Raw genomic sequence first — 21,667 nt, 5'->3', positions numbered from 1 at the left:
AAATTTTGCCAGCTACTGGCAGTTTAAACTCTCAGAGTAAGGTCTTTGGCTTCACCGACTGCTCCTTGTGAACTGGAGATGCCAGGGATAGAACCGGGGACCCTCAACATGCCAAGCAGAGGTCTCTTCCAAAGCCCAGATTGTCCGACAGAGGGTTGTTGATCAGGTTCAGACCAAGGGTACCGCAAAAGCTGAAGGGACAAGGTCTCCTTTCATTAAACCTCCTCCACATGCAGCCAGATAGTGACCTTGGTCCAGTCACCGTTCTCTCAGAGCTCTCTCAGCCTCTCCTCCCTCACAAGGTGTCTGTGGTGGGGAGAGGAAGGGCAGGCCATTGTGAGCTGCTTGGAGGCTCCTTTGGGTAATGAAAAGCGGGGTATAAAAGCCGGGAAAGATTTGTTCCCTGCTCTGCCAGAGGGCAAGAGTGTTGCTCAAGGGTTTAAGGCTCCAGGAGGGCAGATCTGAGATGAACCTCAGGAGAAATTTCCTAGCAGCATGCTCAGACAATGGGCTCCTTTATCCCACGAGCGTGGCTGGGTGTCTCTTTGCGGGGAACTCATAACCCCAGCAGACACATGATTCCTTTCTGGGGCTGCCCACCAGGATCGTGCCAAAGTAGTTTTCCAGCTCCAGGCCTGGAAACACCTGGAGATTTCGGGGGGGGGGGTGGAGCCTGAGGGCAGTGGGGTTTGGGGAGCGGAGGGACTTCTATGGCGTCTAATGTCAACGAGGCATTTTCTCCAGGGGAACTGATCTCTGCCCCCTTTCATCAGTTTTAATAGAACAAGGGTGGCCAAACTGCGGCTCTCCAGATGCCCATAGACTACAATTCCCATGAGCCCCTGCCAGCAGGGGCTCATGGGAATTGTAGTCTACGGACATCTGGAGAGCCGCAGTTTGGCCACCCCTGTAACAGAAGGCGATCTCCAGCTATCACCAGCTTCCAAGCCAGCTTCCGGTTCTTCTCAGGACCCAATTCCAAGAGCTGGTTTAGATCTTTCCCGATCCCAACGGCCCACAACGCACCTGAGCCTGCCTTCTCTCAGGTGAACCTGTCCACAGCCCCAAAACAGTTCCGCCAGACTTTGTCATGGGCATTTCCTCCACAATCTTCCGCTGCAATGACTCGCAAATGGTTGTGATTGTGACGGGCAGCTTGATTTTAAGAGGCCGTTAGCGTCCTTCTGCTTTAAGCCTTTGCAATGATTCGAATGTTTCTTTTATTCCAACTGTGGCTTTAAAAACGCAAACTGCCTTTAAGTAGCAGGGCACGGATATTCCAAAGAGTAAATAAATCAGAGCAAGCCCCTTTTCGTACACCTCCCTCCCGCCTTCCGCTTCTTCCACGCTGTGTCTCCCGCTGCTTGCAAACGCGAAACAAATCCCCAAAGTCCTTGTCACAAAACGCCAAGCTGGGGTTCGCGATACAGAATGCCAGTCACGATGCCTCCCCCGCCCGCTTCCCCCCCCCCTAGGCCCCAGGCCAATATCTAAGCACCATAATCCAATCCTAAATGCAATTTCAAAAAACCCATAATTATGGCAGAAACAAAAGAAACGCTTTCAGGGCTGGAACAGAACAGCCAGACAGTAAGAGGAAAAGCCTGCAATTCCACCCCTCTCTGCCTCGAACTCACTAGGGGGGCTTAACTGAAGTGCTCTTTTGGCCTCTACCTCCCTTTGAAAGAGGCAGATTATACCAGCAGGCCTACCTAACAGGGTGGGCGTAATTTGTCTCGCTCTCCCAAAAGAGTAAAACTGGAGACCATCCAAGGAAGCTGGGGGGGGGCACAGGTTCAGGAAGGACAAAAGGAGATAAGATTTCACACAGAGAGCGATTATCACGGGGGACGCGCTGCCCAAGGATGCAGTGATGGCCGCAGGAGGAAACTGCTTGAAAAGGACATGAGATGGGGGCTGTTAGTCGTGGCTATTAGTCGTGGTGACCGAGATGAACCTCCATGTTCAGAGACACTAAACCTCTGAATCCCAGAGCTAGGGGAGGGCCCTGGCCTCTGTTCCCAGCTGTTGTTGTACGGAGAATCTGGCTGGCCACTGTGTGAGACGGGAGGCTGGAATAGATGGACCCCTGGTCTGACCCAGCAGGCCAATGGCCTCTGCAGTCCAACACTCTGGCCAAAACACAGGGGCCACCAGGAGGCCCACCAGTGGGGCCAGAATCCCAGAAGCCCTCCCACTGCGGCCCCCCAAGCGCCAAGAAGACGGCGCATCCCTGCCCCAGGCAGAGTGTGACATCTAGACCTTGGGGCTAAGAGCCACAGATGGGCCTCTGCTCCAGATGTTCCCCCAAATCCCTCTCGAAGCTGTCAATGCTCAGAGCCACCAGCCCCCCCTCCCTGTGGCAGTGAATTCCAAGTATGGATGACTCGGCTGAAGAAAAGGGAGAGAAGAATAGGGAGAAAAGGACTTATTTTCTCCACCTCCTCCAACTAGCCTGATCCTGTCAGGCCTCAAAAGCTCAGCCCTGGATTGTATTTGGATGGGAGACCACCAAAGAAATCCAGGCATGCTGCACAATGGGAAACCACGGATGTTTGACCCGGAAACCCCCATGGGGGTCGCCATAAGTTGCCTGTGACTCGACAGCCCCTCCCACCCACCACCCACCTCCAGATTAGAAGGGAGGGAAAGAGGCACCCAGCGGGAACTGTCTAAGCCAGGGGAGGCCAAATTGTCACTCTCTGGATGTCTGCTACTTGTCGTATCCGGAGATGTACCATTTGCCCGCTGGCCTAAGCCAACGAACCCCAAAAGCCTGCTGGGGAAGGGAAGGGAAGGGGGGAGAGGTCTAGAGTCCCCTGCCTCCGAGGCAGCCTTTCACTTCCCTCGGAAACCCCACCTTCCCCTCCGCACCCTGCCATGGCTGTACTCACTTGCTGGACTGGCACGGCCAGGTTACTCGGCCTGGGCGCCTGAGGCAGGGCATCGGAGAAGCCACAGGACGGGGCTGCCGGCCCTTCGGCCTCCTCCTCTCCCCCGCTGGCCAGGCGCTGATAATCCGACTTCTCCCCCATGGTGCCGGGCTGAGGCGAACAGCCGGATCCCGACCTTCCCGGAAAGCTGAGCCGCAGTTGGAGAAGGCGAGGGCTGGCGGTGGGCCAGATCTCACCTGGAAGGGATTTTGGGGAGAAAGGTCCCGTCTTTAAGGAGCATCCATCAAGGGCGGCTCAGCCGGAGGTGACCGAGGGGAGAGCCGCAGTCTGGAGCATCCTGGCAGTCACCCCTCGCCTGCATCCCGTCGCCATGGCGAAGAGGGGGGGGAGCTCTCAGTGGATGCAGTGATGCGATGCTCACAGCCCCAGCTGATCTGAAGTGGCAGAGTGCGTCCCTGGGTGGGAGGGAGGGATGAGGGAGGGAGGGAGAGATTTCCCCGTGCAAAAGGCTAGCAGGCGGCGGCAGTGGTGGGGGCTATTCCTTTCCAGTGGTCCAAAGGCAGAAAAGAGAAGATGAAGATCTGAGATGCAAGGCAGGAGCCAAAGGAGAGGGTGGATCAGGAGCGATGCACCTTGGGGTAAGAGCACGGCGCATGAAAGGTAGGCTTCCCCCGGCTGTCTTTCCTTCCCCCCTCCCCCTCCGCTAGGCATCCGTGCCCATCCCCCCACCCATCTCCTTCAACCCAAGAGGAGGCGCCTTCTTGCTCTCCTGCAAACGGGATCCGCTGCTCTCTTCCCCCGCCCCGGAGGGCCCCCCACGCTCAGGAAAGGGGGATCCAGCCCCTCCTGAAGGTTACGGGCCAGGGACCATCCCTTCCCGCCTGTCTCTGGGCAGAAATCGTCCCCAAAGGAGGGGGAGGGGTGGGAAACGGCCAGATGCAGCAATGCAGACACACGCCCCGGTCGGCAAGCAGGGGGCAGGCCTCTCGCCCAGCCGCAGGAGCCGGCTCTCCAAATATATCAGCGCACAACCGGGAAATTCATCTGCAAGTCAAATGCATCCCTGAGACGTGAATCAATTGGACCGGGGTGGACGGAAAGGCAACTGGGCAAACAAACACGTGAAGGTGCCTTACACCTGGACAGGTGGCCCGTTGTCTAGCTCAGCGGGGTCTATTCGGGCAGGCAGAGAGAGATCTTGGCCCTCCCCAGCAGCCTGACTGCTTTTGAACCAGGACTTTCTGCAAGCCAGCTAGCATGGTGTGGTGGACACAGGGCAAGACTAAGATCCGGGAGACCCATGTTCAAATTCCCACTCTGCCCGGTGCCTCTTGGCCAGTCATCTGTTCTCAGCCTATCCTGCCCTGCAGGGTTGTTGTGAAGACGAAAGGAAGAAGAGAATGATGGAAGCCACTTTGGGACCCCGCTGGGGAGAGAGGAGGCATACAAACAAAGTGAATATATTTTTCAGCAAACTGCAATCCTGCCAAACGAAAACCAGGGGAGGCCAAACTGTGTCTCTCCAGATATGCCCATGGACTACAATTCCCATGAGGCCCTGCCGCCACACGGTCACACGCAGAGAGGGCCAGAGCCATCGGAAAAGGCATCGATGCCAGGAAAAGCAGAAGGCAGCAGGGAAAGAGACGGGTCAGCTAAGTCAAGGAAGACACACAAACACACACACCGTTTGCAAGGCTCTTAAGATATTCTGGAGTTTTCGTGGAGACGCCGTAAATCGGAGCCAATTTAGGACACTCAAAACAGCGCGATTCCCAAGCCGAACAGTGAGTGGCTGGTCCTTTCCGGATCATTCTGGCACTAGGCGGCCGCACAACGCCCCGCAGAGGAGTGTCACGCTAGGGAAGCATTCCACGGGAGCACGGCACGGGCACAGCCAACCTGACGCCAGGCCCCGGGGCCAGGCCTCTGGGAAGGGACCATAGCGCAGGCCGCCTCGCCCGCCTCCTCGCCATGCCACAAAGCTCCACTCATCGGCCAGGGCGGGAAAAGCCCCGGAGCGCCAGACACGTGAGGCTGAGCCCTGCCCACGCATGCCTCTCGCCGTGCCAGAATGACAGGAATCCAGGAAGCAGGCCGGGGCCAGGGCCAGGGCCGGGCAGGCGGAAGTGACGGCGGGCCAGGAGAGCAGCCAGCATCCTGGCTCCAGAGCCCCGGAGGGAAGAAGCAGCAGCCAGCAGGCGTCGGGACAAACAGGCCAGGGAGCTGGTGGGTGGGTGTGTGCGAGAGACGCATTCCCCAGGAGGTTCTGCCGCATGTTTTCGAGAACGAGAGCATCCGCGAGATCCAAACACACGCCGAAGAACCTCGGAAGGGCCCTGCCGGATCGGACCAGGGAAGGTCCTTCTAGTCCAGCCTCCTGTCTCACACAGCAGCCAGCCAGCTCCTCTAGATCTCTCCTCTGGATTTGTCAGCCACAGGGTCTAGAGACCGTGGTCTTCCCCTGACATTGCCTCCTGGCTCCAGGATCCAGAGATTTAGTGCCCCTGAATGTGGAGGTTCCTCTCAGTCACTGCAGCTAGTAGCCCTTGATAGGTTTATCCTCCATATATCTATTTAATCCCCCTTTCGAGTTATAAGAACATACACAGCCTTATACCAAAAGATATGGGAATGATCGTAATTTAGGGTACGTGATCTGAGTCGCTCAGCAAGGGTTATTTGTCCCCTACAAACACAGTCTACAATTTCAGGTTCTTTCTCTTGGGTAATTGCCTCCGGGTCTGGGAGAATGGATGTAGTGGGAGGGTGGCAGACCCCAGAGAAACCAGGATTTGAATCCCCATCTCTGTCCTGGAAGCTTACTGGCTGATTTTGGTCTCATGGACAAACTCTCAGCCTGGCCTACCTCGGGAGATTGTTGTGAGAAGTTGGAGGAGGAGGACAGTGTGGTCTGCTAAGCTGCTTTATCCCAACAGAGGAAGAAAGAGGGATATAAAAACTTGCACCACATGGAAAAGCAGCTAGCAATGTAAGCTAAGCACGGTAAAATAACATCTTAATACCATTAAAATCACCCCCTCCACCCCGCTCTGCACATCATTAAAACAATTTTTGAAGCAGAATTAACCCACACACAGAACGTAAAAACATGGGTTAGGAAGGAGGGATCCTTGAGGAAATGCCAAATTAAATGAAGAAGTCCTCAGCCAGCAGAATGCAAGAGATGACTCTCCCTGGGAGACAGTTCTAGAGTTTGGGATGTAAAAGCTTAATAAATATAATTTTCCAGACAACCTCTTGTACCTGCAACTCGAACCATTCCTAAAACAGCTTGCAAATTCCTTTCCCTTCGCCTCCCCACAACAGACACCCTGTGATGTAAAGAGAGCTGAGAGAGCTCTGAGAGAACTGCTTTGTGAGAACAGCTCTAAGAAAACCAAGGTCACCCAGCTGGCTGCATGCGGAGAAGGAGAGAGGAATCCAACCTGGTTCTCCAGATTAGAGGCTGCCGCTCTTAACCACGACGCTGCACTGGCTCTCGAGGAGGCCTTCATGAGCATTTGTGAGTGACGTGGAGGGGGAAGAGCACATCGTTGAGTGATGAGGATGGGCCCAGCCATGTGTGGGAAATAGAGATATGGCTGGACAGAGGGGGGGAGGCCTAGAGGCAAAGAGGATTGGGGGGGGGGGCTGTTGGTGAAGGACAAAGAGCTTTCCATGCAAAGTTGAGGCTGCCATCTCTTTTTGGGTCCCCCAAGGGTCCCTCCTTGCTAGGGGTCCCCCTGATCACCTCCAAGGCTTCGACCGAGATGATGAGAGACCTCCAGGCATGAATTTATCCCTCTCAGCACCTCTCTCTTTATTAAGCTCGCCAGCCTCTTGGTGGGTCCTGGAAATCCAAGCTGTCTACAGCCTAGAGATCAATTCCCCTGCAGGAAACAGCTGCAGGATTGTGAGAGTCCAGCATAGGGCAGGGGGCTGGACTAGATGACCCAGGAAGTCCCTTCCGACTCTAGGATTCTATGGTTCTCCCACTCCTCCCCTGTCACCTGCCACCCCCTTGAACCTTCACAGAATCAGCCTGGGGAACAATGATAAATTCATCTCCAGGCCCAACCCAAATAACCACTCGACGGGTTCCCCAAACCAGCCCCTGGACCTCAACCCCCGCCTCGAGGTCTGTGACCCACGGGACTTAACCCCCCTCAACCAAAACGAGGGTCAAGCAGATCTTCATATGGATCGACAGGATCCCACAGGAGGGGACACAGACTGCAGTGTTGGACGAACATCTGGGAGACTCAGGTGCAAATTCCGACCCTGTTGCACAGACTCAGTGGGTGACCTTGGGCCCACCTCACCCTCTCAGCCTAACCCGCCTCACAGGGTTGTTGCAAGGACAGAAAGGAGGCTAGGAGGCCGATGAAGCAAGTCAATAGACAGACACAGCAAAGTGAGTAGGTCAGGGGTCGTTCCATGATTCTAGGGGAGGCCGAACTGTGGCTCCCCAGATGTCCATGGACTACATCAGGGATCCTCAACCTGTGGTCCTCCAGATGTTCATGAACTACAATTCCCATGAGCCCCTGCCAGCAAATGCTGGCAGGGGCTCATGGGAATTGTAGTCCATGAACATCTGGAGGACCACAGGTTGAGGATCCCTGGACTACATTTCCCATGAGCCCCTGCCAGGATATCTGGAGAGCCACTGTTTGGCCACCCCTGGAGTAGGGGAAACATGATAAGGGATTGCCCTGTATTCAGCGCCCTTCCTACGTTTCTTATGAGAGGCAGTTCTACCTCGACACAAACAGGGAGACGTTGCATAACTAAGGGAAGCTGCAGACATGACGGTGCTCGTAGACGAAACCCACTGATCGGCTGATGCGCACTGATCAGGTGTGAGCGCATGCTGGCGCATATCCTGCGGGAACGCCTGCATGCGCAAAATGATAACACACCGTCGCCTGCACGTGAGATTTATGCAATGAGTGTCCAGAAGGCTGCCCAGGGAATCTGCCCACAAGAAATGCTCCCAGGGCCTTTCAAGGTGCCAATGCGCCCTGCATTGCTAACCAGGTGCTGTGCTGACGTTTCATGGCCCAGGCTTACGACACTAGCAACGATGTGCTTGGCCTCTCCATGGGCTAAACAGCCACCCTCCAACTTAGCCCCCTCGCTTCCTACACCAAATTTGTTCCTAAATACGGCCGATGTAAAGTCACGCATGACGGACGAACATCGATCCATTTGTGTGCACCATACCTTTGGCGGCCTGATGTCAAACCGAGCTTCTTCACTGTGTGCTCGCTCACAGGGCGGAATTGGTACGTATGCAGCCACTGCACACAGCAGCATGCACATGCAGAGAGCTGGCATGCTGTAAGGTTACAGAGTTGGACTAGGATAAGGACATCAGAGAAGCCATGTTGGGTCAGGCCAATGGCCCCTCCAGTCCAACACTCTGTTATGCACAGTGGTCAAAACCCAGGGGCCATGAGGAGGTCCACCAGCAGGGCCAGAACTTCAGAAGCCCACCTACTAGACCGCCTGAAGCACCAAGAAGACAGAGCATCCCTGCCTCAGACATAAGAACATCAGAGAAGCCACGTTGGATCAGGCCAATGGCCCAGTCAATCCAGCACTCTGTAACACAGTGGCAGAAACCCAGGGGTCATCAGGAGGTCCACCAACAGGCCAGAACTCCAGAAGCCCTCCAACTGCAGCCCCCCAAGCACCAAGAAGAACCTCATTGCCCCAGATAGAGTGTTCCATCTATACCTTGGGGCTAAGAGCCACTCCTGGGCCTCTGCTCCTTAAGCTGATCCCCTCTTGAAGCTGTCTGTTCTTGTAGCTGCCACCACTTCTTGAGGCAGTGAAGTCTGAATTTGGGGGACCCAGGTATGAATCCCTACTCTGTCATGGAAAGTAACTGGGTGACCTTGGGTTAGTCACACATCCCTCAACCTGACCCACCTTACAGGGTTGTTGTGAGGATAAAATGAAAGACAGGAAGACAAGGTAAACCACTTGGTTTTCCAAACAGGGAGAAAAGCGGGATATAAATATAAAGTAAATAAAGACGAAGAATGTGTCATTTCCTACGCCAGGAAACTTATGAAATATGAGCGTAGTCAATAACCGTGCACCACATTTCAAGGGTTCAAAGTGTTACCACCATGTACACTATTTGGCATATCCCCACAACAGCCCTGCAAAGTAGGCCAGATGGCACAGGAAAGATAAGGCTGAGGCTACGATTCAGCCCTGAAGGACTCCTGGTCATTTCAGGGGTGAAGCAAGATTTGAACCAGAGACTCTGGCTCACATTTTTAGCCACAACACGACTCCGTCTCTCAGCAGAACGACATCTGCATTCGTGCCACAACAGATGCCAGAGCGATGCGCAAGTTCCTGCCAGCATAGGAAATGGAGCATGTGCACGGTAACCACAATCTCGGTTAATTCACTGAAATGAGGAACCAGAGGGCCAAGCAATGCATGGCTCCCCAGCGTGTGGCTAACTGGTAAACAGCAGCTGTGGAAGCCTTTTCCGGACTGGGAGGTTTGCATGAGGAGGGGTCTTAACGCCCCTCACCCTTCCCAACATCAATGCCCCTACAGGAGGCGTCAGCAGAGCCAACCGTGGGAGTTCGTCAATCAAAACTCCAGAAATCCATTTAGTGAACCTTGTGGAATCTCATCGCAGAATCCTAGAATCTTAGAGTTGGGAGGGACCTCCTGGGTCATCTAGGCCAGGGGTAGTCAACCTGTGGTTCTCCAGATGTCCATGGACTATAATTACCATGAGCCCCTACCAGTGTTTGCTGGCAGGGGCTCGTGGGAATTGTAGTCCATGAACATCTGGAGGACCACAGGTTGACTACCCCTGATCTAGTCCAACCCCCTGCTCTATGCAGGACACTCACAGAATCATAGAATAACAGAGTTGGAAGAAGAAGAAGGAGAAGGAGAAGGAGAAGGAGAAGCAGAAGAAGAAGAAGAAGAAGAAGAAGAAGAAGAAGAAGAAGAAGAAGAAGAAGAAGAAGAAGAAGAAGAGTTGGTTCTTATATCCTGCTTTTCTCTACCCGAAGGAGTCTCAAAGCAGCTTACAGTCGTCTTCCCTTTCCTCTCCCCACAACAGACACCCTGTGAGGTGGGTGAGGCTGAGAGAGCCCTGATATTCCTGCTCAGTCAGAACAGCTTTATCAGTGCCGTAGGGAGCCCAAGGTCACCCAGCTGGCTGTATGTGGGGGAGTGCAGAATCGAACCTGGCATGCTAGATTAGAATTCTGCACTCCAAACCATGACACCTCCTGGGTCATCTAGTCCAACCCCCTGAACTATGCAGGACACTCACAGAATCACAGAATAACAGGGACCTCCTGAGTCATCTAGTCCAACCCCCTGGACTATGCAGGACATGCCATGGTTTAAAGGTGAGCCATTCAAATAAAAACAAATTGGTTCTGCAGATCCATTCCAATGCTTCCCTCCACCCTCGGGCACAGAGAGCAGCTCCCTGCGGTGTAGGGAAGATCAATAGTTCAGGGCAAGACATCTGCTGGACCCAGGTCATGTACATGTGAACGCACCTTTTACTGAATCAGATTCTCGGTTCCTCCGTCAGTCTCCTTAGACTGGTGGTGGATCTCTAGGATCTCGGGAAGAGAAAAGGGTCTTTCACATCATTTAGGGCCTGATCCTGAACAGGAGATGGAGGGGATCAAACCCAGGACCTTCTGCACAGCAAACCAACACTCAACCACTGAGCCGCTGCCCCTAAAAGTCAACGTTTTCTGCTTGAAAAACCACCCCAAAGAGATCCGTATTTTTAACCGGCAAACAAAACACCCCCAAAACTCTCAGGGTCAGATTCGTAAGCGGGAAGGTGCTGCCCTTATCAGACGCGATGCCAGAGGCTGAAAGGGGACCAAACATGCCCTCTGCGCCACCCGGGCAAAACTCACAAGATAACTGCAATCGGACCACCCTGCCCCTGTTGGGCATCATGGCTCCGAGGTCTGCCTGCCGCCTGCAGCTTTTGAAGCCCCCTTTGGGGAGTGTGCCCCCTCTCCGGGAACCCCAAGGCAGCCCGGGGCCCACAGCAGGGCAGGATCCACCAAGTTCAGTGCCCCAGTCAAAAGAGAGCGCGCCAGGCTCACGCCGGGCTCCCAGCGCCCCACCGAGAGGCGCCAATGCAGTTGCTGCCAAGAGACTCACCTCCTGCATCCCTTCCGGAGGGACGGCGCAGGGCTCAGGTGGCTGCCTGCCCATCAACAACATCTGGCCAGCAGTTGGCCTTTCTCCCTCTCTCTCTCTCCCCCCTCCCTCTCGTGCTCCGCCAGCCTCCCTCTCTCCCAATTGGCCGGGAAGTCACATGACAATGACTTCACCCCGCCTGGCATGCGAGGAGGAAGGTGGCCGGCCACTCACTAGCAGCAGCGGGGCCGGGGAAGCAGGCGGGCGAGGGGGCGGCGCCAGGAGTTTCAGGGACTTCGCCCCGGGAGGCTGCACCCGTCCGGTTGGTTTCCCTCGAAACAGCCTTCGGGACGCTTGCACAACGCAGCCAGGCAGGACGGCTCCCCGGAGGCACGTGGCACGCAAAGGAGGCAGCCAGAAGACGGGGACTCTCTTATGCAGAGCATCTCAGGGATAGGGGAAGGCCCTGCTGGGTCAGGCCAGGGAGGGTCCCTCCAGTCCAGCCTCCCGTCTCACCCAGGGGCCAGCCAGTTCCTCTGCAGGGCCAGCCACAGGGCAGAGAGGCCGAGGCCTTCCCCTGAGAAGACCCTCAGAAGAGCCCTGCTGGGTCAGGCCAGGGAGGGTCCCTCCAGTCCAGCCTCCCGTCTCACCCAGGGGCCAGCCAGTTCCTCTGCAGGGCCAGCCACAGGGCAGAGAGGCCGAGGCCTTCCCCTGAGAAGACCCTCAGAAGAGCCCTGCTGGGTCAGGCCAGGGAGGGTCCCTCCAGTCCAGCCTCCCGTCTCCCCCAGGGGCCAGCCAGTTCCTCTGCAGGGCCAGCCACAGGGCAGAGAGGCCGAGGCCTTCCCCTGAGAAGACCCTCAGAAGAGCCCTGCTGGGTCAGGCCAGGGAGGGTCCCTCCAGTCCAGCCTCCCGTCTCACCCAGGGGCCAGCCAGTTCCTCTGCAGGGCCAGCCACAGGGTAGAGAGGCCGAGGCCTTCCCCTGAGAAGACCCTCAGAAGAGCCCTGCTGGGTCAGGCCAGGGAGGGTCCCTCCAGTCCAGCCTCCCGTCTCACCCAGGGGCCAGCCAGTTCCTCTGCAGGGCCAAGAACAGGGCAGAGGGGCCGAGGCCTTCCCCTGAGAAGACCCTCAGAAGAGCCCTGCTGGGTCAGGCCAGGGAGGGTCCCTCCAGTCCAGCCTCCCGTCTCACCCAGGGGCCAGCCAGTTCCTCTGCAGGGCCAGCCACAGGGCAGAGAGGCCGAGGCCTTCCCCTGAGAAGACCCTCAGAAGAGCCCTGCTGGGTCAGGCCAGGGAGGGTCCCTCCAGTCCAGCCTCCCGTCTCACCCAGGGGCCAGCCAGTTCCTCTGCAGGGCCAGCCACAGGGCAGAGAGGCCAAGGCCTTCCCCTGAGAAGACCCTCAGAAGAGCCCTGCTGGGTCAGTCCAGGGAGGGTCCCTCCAGTCCAGCCTCCCGTCTCACCCAGGGGCCAGCCAGTTTCTCTGCAGGGCCAGCCACAGGGCAGAGAGGCCGAGGCCTTCCCCTGAGAAGACCCTCAGAAGAGCCCTGCTGGGTCAGGCCAGGGAGGGTCCCTCCAGTCCAGCCTCCCGTCTCACACAGGGGCCAGCCAGTTCCTCTGCAGGGCCAGCCACACGGCAGAGAGGCCAAGGTCTTCCCCTGAGAAGACCCTCAGAAGAGCCCTGCTGGGTCAGGCCAGGGAGGGTCCCTCCAGTCCAGCCTCCCGTCTCACCCAGGGGCCAGCCAGTTCCTCTGCAGGGCCAGCCACACGGCAGAGAGGCCGAGGCCTTCCCCTGAGAAGACCCTCAGAAGAGCCCTGCTGGGTCAGGCCAGGGAGGGTCCCTCCAGTCCAGCCTCCCGTCTCACCCAGGGGCCAGCCAGTCCCTCTGCAGGGCCAGCCACACGGCAGAGAGGCCGAGGCCTTCCCCTGAGAAGACCCTCAGAAGAGCCCTGCTGGGTCAGGCCAGGGAGGGTCCCTCCAGTCCAGCCTCCCGTCTCACCCAGGGGCCAGCCAGTTCCTCTGCAGGGCCAGCCACAGGGCAGAGAGGCCGAGGCCTTCCCCTGAGAAGACCCTCAGAAGAGCCCTGCTGGGTCAGGCCAGGGAGGGTCCCTCCAGTCCAGCCTCCCGTCTCACCCAGGGGCCAGCCAGTTCCTCTGCAGGGCCAGCCACAGGGCAGAGAGGCCGAGGCCTTCCCCTGAGAAGACCCTCAGAAGAGCCCTGCTGGGTCAGGCCAGGGAGGGTCCCTCCAGTCCAGCCTCCCGTCTCCCCCAGGGGCCAGCCAGTTCCTCTGCAGGGCCAGCAACAGACAGACAGACAGACAGACAGACAGACAGACAGACAGACAGACAGACAGACAGACAGACAGACAGAAAGCCCTTTGAGGTAAGCTAGGTTGAGACTGTGTGACAGGCCAAAGGATGGGGGTTGCTGGATTACACTTGTAATGGAAGTGAGAAGCAGAGGTGTTCGGCCATCCCCCTCCTCTGCAGAGCCTTCCTTGGTGGTCTCCCTTCCAAGTATGGACCCTGCTGAGCTTCTGACTTATGGAGACCCCAGCGAGGGTCTTTCAAGGGAAGGGAGAAGCAGAGGTGGCTGGCCTTTGCCTTCCTCTGCAGAGCTTTCCTTGGTGGTCTCCCTTCCAAGTACTGACCCTGCTTAGCTTATGTCATCCCCAGCATGGGACCTTCAAGGCCAGGGAGAAGCAGAGGTGGCTGGCCATCTCCTTCCTCTGCAGAGCCTTCCTTGGTGGTCTCTCTTCCAAGTACTGACCCTGCTGAGCTTCCGACTTATGGAGACCCCAGCAAGGGGCTTCCTAGGCCAGGGAGAAGCCTTTGCCTTCCTCTGCAGAGCCCTCCTTGGTGGTCTCCCAACCAAGCCCTGACCCCACTCAGCTCCTAAGTTCTGATGCGATCGGGCTATGCACAACCACCTTCCCTCCCTAGATGTGAATAAAACAGAGCAGCATGTAACATGAATAAATGCATGCCAGCCGAGTTCCTCCGAAATCCCCACCCCGCTCTCCATGGTGCGGCACTTGCCAGAGGCAAGCCAAACTGGAGGAGCTGCCCCTCCTGAGCGTGGAGAACGAGCCGGCCTTCTTTCAGCACTGGAACTGCAGAGGAGATTCGCACCAGCAACCCTGCCAGGGAGGTCTTGACACCTGGCCAGGGAAGTGAGGCTAGCGAAAGAGAAACAAGCCCTTGCAGAAGGGGGGGTGGGTGGGAAGGAGGGTGCTGCATGCCGACTGAGACTGCCAGGCCAGACGCTTATCTGTGCCCTGCCCCCCCCAGGACATGGCCTCTTCTAGCATGGAGGCACACAGTCTGGGGAAAAGGTTTCCAGCTCCCTGCGCCCAGAATCAAAATCTCCTTCCTTGAAACCTCCTCATTCATAAGAGCAGCTTATCATCGCCTTCCCTTTCCTCTCCCCACAAAAGCCACCCTGTGAGGTAGGTGGGGCTGAGAGAGCTCTGGGAGAACTGTGACTAGTCCAAGGTCACTCGGCTGGCTGCATGTGTAAGAGTGGAGAGCTAAACCCTGCTCTCCAGATTAGAGGCTGCCGCTCTTAAACATGGGGGCTTCATATCGTCCCTGATGCTCTTTGGTACAATATTATTTCAATAATGTTTTGCTGTTAGACTGGCCTACCTTACAGAAGTGTCGTGCCAATATAGTGCAAGCTGGGAACATTTGAGGTCCCCCACAAGCTGCTGACCACAGGCACACTATGCCCCCTACTGGCGTATCAGAGTCCCGCAGGGCCCACTGGGGAAGGAAGGAAGGGAGGGAGGGAGGGAGGGAGGGAGGGAGGGAGGGAGGGAGGGTGGTCCTGTAGCACAGAAGGCTCTAAAATGAAGAAAGGAAGGAGAGAGACAGGAAGGCAAGGAAGGAAAGAAATCAATCTGTGCATATAGACATCTAGCATGCCAGGGTGATTCTAGCTAGGCTCACTGTCTCCCGGACATGACCATTTTGCATATACTGAGAACAGTTTTTCACATCTCATCACAGGGAAGCATCACAGTTAGTGGTCAATGTCACGGACCCCGGTTTCAAACCCCCTGCTCTGAAATTAAGAGCTCACTGGGTGACCTTGGACTGGTCCCATTCTCTCAGCCTACCCTACCTCACAGGGCTGTTGTGAGAGTACAGCGGAGAGGGAAAAGCCATGTGCACCACCTAGAGGTTCTTGGAGGAATTACAGGGTGGAAATGAGCTGGACAGATCACCACATGCATCATGCCTTGTCCGAAATTATTATTTACTCTTCAAAATATCCTTCTGCCGCCTTTCCACCCCATCAGGGTCTTCGGGGAGGCAAACATAAAAACATCAAGACCCTCGTGCAATTAAAAAGAAGGATAAAGAGATAAAACAGCACAATTAGAATGCATAAACAACATTAAAAGGAGAGCTAAGAATCCTTGTTCGATATGCCAGCCAAAACAAACAAACGAATCTACTGCACACAAGAAATAAGCTGCATTATTTGCAAATGGGAAAATTTTAAAAACCACTATCTGGGATGTGCAACTGAGAACTTGCAAACTGGCTACAGCCCAGCTAATCAGCTGAGTGGGAGAGGTTAAATCCATTCACTCAGACAGCTGATGTGGGAATTTAACTATTCTGAACAGTCCCTGTTACTGTATATGCAGCCCACGGCCAGGGAGGGGGAGGCCAGGTGCGAAATGCCAGCTTATGTGGTTCCCCATTCAGCTATGGAAGGCTTTGGCCAACACACCCTGCAGCTGGACCTCCAGAGGAACTGGTGAGACGGGATGCTGGACTGGATCTCTGATCTCATCCAGCAGGGCTCTCCTGGTGTTCTTATGATGGCCTCGGCCTCTCTGCCCTGTTGTGGGTCTTTCAGAGGAACTGGCTGGCCCTTGTGTGGGACATGATGCTGGACTAGATGGACCCCTGGTCTGATCCAGCAGGGCTCTTTTGAGGTTCTTAGGAAGGCCTCGGCCTCTCTGCCCTGTTGCTGGCCCTCCAGGGGAACTGGCTGGCCCCTGGGTGAGACGGGAGGCTGGACTGGATGGACCCTCCCTGGTCTGACCCAGCAGGGCTCTTCTGAGGTTCTTAGGAAGGCCTCGGCCTCTCTGCCCTGTTGCTGGCCCTCCAGAGGTACTGGTTGGCTCCTGTGTGAGACAGGAGGCTGGACTGGATGGACCCTCCCTGGTCTGACCCAGCAGGGCTCTTCTGAGGTTCTTAGGAAAGGCCTCGGCCTCTCTGCCCTGTTGCTGGCCCTCCAGAGGTACTGGTTGGCTCCTGTGTGAGACAGGAGGCTGGACTGGATGGACCCTCCCTGGTCTGACCCAGCAGGGCTCTTCTGAGGTTCTTAGGAAGGCCTCGGCCTCTCTGCCCTGTTGCTGGCCCTCCAGAGGTACTGGTTGGCTCCTGTGTGAGACAGGAGGCTGGACTGGATGGACCCTCCCTGGCCTGACCCAGCAGGGCTCTTCTGAGGGTCTTCTCAGGGGAAGGCCTCGGCCTCTCTGCCCTGTGGCTGGCCCTGCAGAGGGACTGGCTGGCCCTTGGGTGAGACGGGAGGCTGGACTGGAGGGACCCTCCCTAGGCTGACCCAGCAGGGCTCTTCTGAGGGTCTTCTCAGGGGAAGGCCTCGGCCTCTCTGCCCTGTGGCTGGCCCTGCAGAGGAACTGGCTGGCCCCTGGGTGAGACGGGAGGCTGGACTGGAGGGACCCTCCCTGGCCTGACCCAGCAGGGCTCTTCTGAGGGTCTTCTCAGGGGAAGGCCTCGGCCCCTCTGCCCTGTGGCTGGCCCTGCAGAGGAACTGGCTGGCCCCTGCGTGAGACGGGAGGCTGGACTGGAGGGACCCTCCCTGGCCTGACCCAGCAGGGCTCTTCTGAGGGTCTTCTCAGGGGAAGGCCTCGGCCTCTCTGCCCTGTGGCTGGCCCTGCAGAGGAACTGGGTGGCCCCTGGGTGAGACGGGAGGCTGGGCTGGAGGGACCCTCCCTGGCCTGACCCAGCAGGGCTCTTCTGAGGGTCTTCTCAGGGGAAGGCCTCGGCCTCTCTGCCCTGTGGCTGGCCCTGCAGAGGAACTGGCTGGCCCCTGGGTGAGACGGGAGACTGGACTGGAGGGACCCTCCCTGGCCTGACCCAGCAGGGCTCTTCTGAGGGTCTTCTCAGGGGAAGGCCTCGGCCTCTCTGCCCTGTGGCTGGCCCTGCAGAGGAACTGGCTGGCCCCTGGGTGAGACGGGAGGCTGGACTGGAGGGACCCTCCTTGGTCTGACCCAGCAGGGCTCTTCTGATGTCCTTATGGGTTTTTATAACCTTCGCCAGCTTGGTATGCCTTGCTGGATTGGCACAAATGTGTCCACTTGGGTATTATTTTATTTAAAATGTTTTATAGCCACCCCTTTCACCCAATCAGAGTCCCTCAAGGCAGCAAACGTGAAAAGGTGAAAACTTCTGAACAGGGTCTCAGGTCAATGTCTTTCCCATCCCCTCCTGCCTGGTCCTTTTTAACCGGAGGAACCGGGGATTGAACCGGGGACTTTCTGCACGAAAGAAGACGTTCTACCTTTGAGCCACTGCCACTCATGAAAGATCCAAAGGTTTTTTTTGCCACAGCTGTGAAGGCCACTGAAGATGACCAGAGTGAAGAGGCAGGTTCATACGTGAGAAGGAAGAGTTACAAAAGCCAAGCATTTAAAAGGGACTGAGATGCAACCGCTGAGATCTGGGCTCTCCCACACAACCCGCTCCTTCCAAGTAGCCCCCAGCCCATGTTTTTATGCCCTCCCTCAGAGCTCTGCATAACGGAGCTCTGCATAACAGCCTCTGCATAACATAAGAGCTCTGCATAACAGCCTCTGCATAACATAAGAGCTCTGCATAACAGCCACTCAAAAAGACACCCTGTACTTGAGAATCCTGGAGGGAAAATAAAATTGCTACAGCCGCTGAGCCTTGCAAAATGTTTCCACAAGGCCTGCCCACCCTCCCCTTCCCGCAAAGGCCTCCTCGGGCCCCACAGAGGCCTCAGCTCTCAACCTGTCAGGATTTGGTCACGCTCCCAATTTTGATGATGCATCCAGGAAAGCCGACGATGCCCTGCCACAACAGATCTACTGCTCTTGGGCCTGCCTCGCTAACTTGTGCAGACTTAAGAGACAAACGATGCGTGACGGTAGGCACCGATCCGACCTGTGGCGGCCGGCGTAGTTTGAAAGAGAAATTCAGCCATTAAAAAATTGCAGCAAACAGGGTGTCTTGTTTCTCACCTCTGTGCATTTTGAGGGGCCAAAACAGCCCCCCCCCTGGCTGTTTTGGCTCTTGGAAAGTGCCAAGAAGATAGAGCATCCTTGCCCCAGCCGTGAGAACAGAAGAGAAGCCATATTGGATCCGGTCCGTGGCCCCTCCAGTCCAACACTCTGGGTCACACACTGTCCAAATCCCAGGAGCTCCCAGGGGGTCCCCCCAGCAGGACCAGAACGACAGAAAATCAATGCTCCAGACGCAAGAGAAGCCATGTGAGATCAGACCAGTGGCCTATCCGATCCAACACTCTGGGTCACACAGTGGCCAAAACCCAGAGGCCATCCGGAGGCCCAGAATCCTTGGGAAACCGGTGGGGATTACTTCAGAGTAAACACACAGAGGACCCTACAGCCATCTGAATTCACCACAGTGCTCCGGTTTACGCTTTCTCCTACCTGAGGGGGTGCAGTTTGGGTCATTCTCTCTGCTTCCATCGCTTAACGTCTCCCCCAAAGGGTGCCAGCCCCTTCTTGGCCCTGACCTCTGACGCCCCAGAGGTCACCAGGGAGCCATGGGTGCCACCAGCTTCCTTAAAGCGTCACGGGGTGCCTCAGGGCGAGGGTCTCGTGGCTGCAGAGGTCTGTGTCCGGGTGCAGGCCATGGGGTCAGTCCCACAGGAGCTGCAAGGGGAGGAACAAAGCACCCACGGGTGAGGAGAGATCTGCACCGCCACGCTTGATCCCTGCGCTGCCAGCTGGGGCAGCCAGGACTCCAAAAAGCACCACGTTTCATATTTCACAAGAACAGAAGACCCTGCGCTCCATTGTCAAACCATTCTCCATCATGGATTTAAGCAGCTAGGCCTCAACGTTTTAGAGAAGAGGTTTTTTATTATGGACCCCGAACGAGACTCAGAGTGGTTTACGATCGCCTTCCCTTCCTCTCTCTCTCTCTCTCTCTACCACAGGCACCTTGTGAAGGAGGAAGGCCTGAGAGAAATGCTCGGTGAGAACAGCTGTAAGAGAACTGCGACTAGCCCAAAGTCATCCAGATGGCTGCATGTGAAGGAGCGGGGGATTGAGTTGGGCGCTTGAGTCACTTCGGTGATCGCCGAAGCGGCCAAAGCGCCCAAACCCTTCACTAGACCAAGATGCAGCGGTGTTTAAAAAAAATTTAGTAATAAAAATTTATTAAAATTCTAGTCCTCAATTTTTATAACCTCTCTAATCCTGACTGCCTTGCCTGTCCATCTTCCCCATTCAGCCTCACTTGACAGACTTTGCTCCAGGTTACTACTGTAATCTCCAGTTGGGGAAATCCCAAAGATCTGGAGGTAGGGAGGGAGCTCTTGGAAGGAGCCACTTTCTCCCAGGACACTTATCTCTTTGGTCTGACAGCTGGGGGCCATTCCAGCAGACCTCCAGCCAGGGAGGGGAGGGTTTGAATCCCAACTCTGCCCTGGAAGCTTTCTGGGGTGACCTCGGGCCAGTTACACGTTCTCGGCCCATCCTACCTCGCAGGGTTGTTGTGAGGATAAAATGGAATGAAAAAGAACAATGTCAGCAGTGTTTTCATGAAACCTGGCAGTCTTCAAGCAAAGGTTGGATACACACTTTTCTTGGATGCTTTAGGATGCTTAGGGCTGATCCTGCGTTGAGCAGGGGGTTGGACTAGATGGCCTGTATGGCCCCTTCCAACTATGATTCTGTGATTCAATAACCCTGGAGTTTGTTGACAACCCTGGAAGCGTTCCCCGAATGTAGTTAATTAGCTGTTTATATATATATTTAAATGTGTTGTATAGGGTGATATGACCCTCCATGGCCCCTCCCAAAATGGCCAGTGCTGGGCCTGGAGGGGGGGAAGGGGAGGGGTCGTGGGTGGGCTTGTCCAAAGCTCTGCTTCCCAGCCACATTCTGCCTGATTGCTCCACTTCTGGGTGTTTTCGATGCCTGAAGAACGTTTCAGGGATTTCCTAATGGTAAAAAGGTTGAGCAAGGCTGGTATAAACAAAGCAAATCAAACATTTAAAAACATGAATCTAATGTAAAATGAGAAACACTCAATGCACGTTTAAAGGCAAGTCAAGGACACGCTTTTGGGCCTGTGCTCACAATACCTTAGGAACAGTCCTGGACTCAAGAGCCCCGAGTTCAAATCCATGCTCAACAATCCAGGACCAGGGACCTCTTGACCTGGCCTACTTAACACGGTTGTTGTGAGATCACAGGGCTACCAACTCTAAGCTGGAAATTCCTGAAGATTTTTGGGGGGGAGGAAGGGTTGGTGATCAATTGTTTTTGAATAACATTTATTGAAAATTTGAAAACGTAACATGAAAAACTACCCAGAACGAACGCAAATAAAGGATAGATGATAAAAGAAAACTGAAAGAGAGAGATGCGGACTGGTGTGTTCTCGCTAAGGGGGGGTGGGAAGATAAGAAGAGGTCTCAAAACAGCCAGGATCTGTGTGTGTGTGGGGGGGGGGGAGTTCCCACAGCCTTATCACACTTGGGCCTGCCCTATCGCTTGGGAACATGTTGGGATGAGCTGTCCCAGAGTGGGCACTAAATCTCCCTCCCTGCACAGCTCCTGGCCAGACACCCCCTTCTTCCGCTTGCCCCATCTCAGTGCCCAACTCTCCCACACGGACAGAAGGGGAAGGAAGGACGCCCACATGGGGTGGGGTGCAAAACAAGGGTTTCCTAAGAACATCAGAAGAGCCCTGCTGGATCAAACCTGTAGTTCTAGAATCACAGAGTTGGAAGGGACTTCCAGGATGATCTAGTCCAACCCCCTGCACAATGCACCACTACCTGCCTACCCACAGTGACCCCAATTTCACGGTCCATCTAGTCCAGCCTCCCGTCTCACACAAAGGCCAGCCAGTTCCCCTGGAGGGCCACCAAAAGGTCAGAGAAGCCAAGGCATTCTCCTGGCTCTGGGATGCAGATTTTCAGGGCCTCTGAATGTGGAGGTTCCCCTCAGCCACCATGGCTAGCAGCCACCGACAGAGCTCTCCTCCAGAAACCCATCAGATCCCCTTTTAACGCCTTCTATGCCCGGGGCCTTCACCGCAGAGCTCGAAAGAATGGCGTCACCCACGTGACGGAGGCCCCTTGTCTTCCTGGCTGCTCCTTTCCTTTTATGACCTCCACGCCAAGCCAGGATCTTGCTTTTCTCAGCCAGCCACGGCCAGGAACGGAGGCCACGCTGGAGCAGGCTTATCAAGGATTTAAGGGACTCTCCAGCCACGGAGGAAGGCAGCGGTTCCTCCGAAGCAGGAGCGTCCTCAGTGGCAAGCCCGTGGGCAAACACTGGCCTTGGTACTTCCCAAAACAGCCTTGTGACCATGGCTAATTTCCCAGCAATGCTTTGCGCTTGGAGAGGG

At 55.9% G+C, this 21,667-nt stretch overlaps 1 protein-coding gene and 1 long non-coding RNA gene across 9 annotated transcripts in view; one reads left to right on the top strand and one right to left on the bottom strand.

Annotated features, from left to right (window-relative positions):
* TNK2 (tyrosine kinase non receptor 2) overlaps positions 1-21,667 on the bottom strand; it is an 89,973-nt gene that overhangs the window by 58,761 nt on the left and 9,545 nt on the right. For 2 of the 8 annotated variants that reach the window (XR_013233366.1, XR_013233367.1), the window contains one exon: positions 18,730-18,954. The exons of 1 other annotated variant lie outside the window; for it this stretch is intronic. Coding sequence is in view for 2 of the 7 variants with exons in the window: in XM_077348046.1 (XP_077204161.1) it covers positions 2,895-3,035 (141 nt within the window). In the remaining 5 variants the exon portion in view is untranslated. Of the gene's footprint in view, positions 1-2,894; positions 3,324-11,081; positions 11,207-18,729; positions 18,955-21,667 lie in introns of those variants that run through there. 5 more of the 8 variants (XR_013233365.1, XR_013233363.1, XR_013233362.1 and 2 more) reach the window with 5 other exon arrangements.
* LOC143842816 (uncharacterized) lies at positions 3,403-19,910 on the top strand. Its single transcript, XR_013233370.1, has 3 exons — positions 3,403-3,554; positions 6,225-6,420; positions 19,242-19,910. It is a non-coding gene; the product is annotated as an uncharacterized LOC143842816 (long non-coding RNA).

The sequence above is a fragment of the Paroedura picta genome, chromosome 8 (genome assembly GCF_049243985.1).
Source record: "Paroedura picta isolate Pp20150507F chromosome 8, Ppicta_v3.0, whole genome shotgun sequence".
NCBI lineage: Eukaryota > Metazoa > Chordata > Lepidosauria > Squamata > Gekkonidae > Paroedura > Paroedura picta.
The sequence above is the reverse complement of the archived record's forward strand: the minus strand, read 5'-3'. Positions and strand labels throughout refer to the sequence as shown.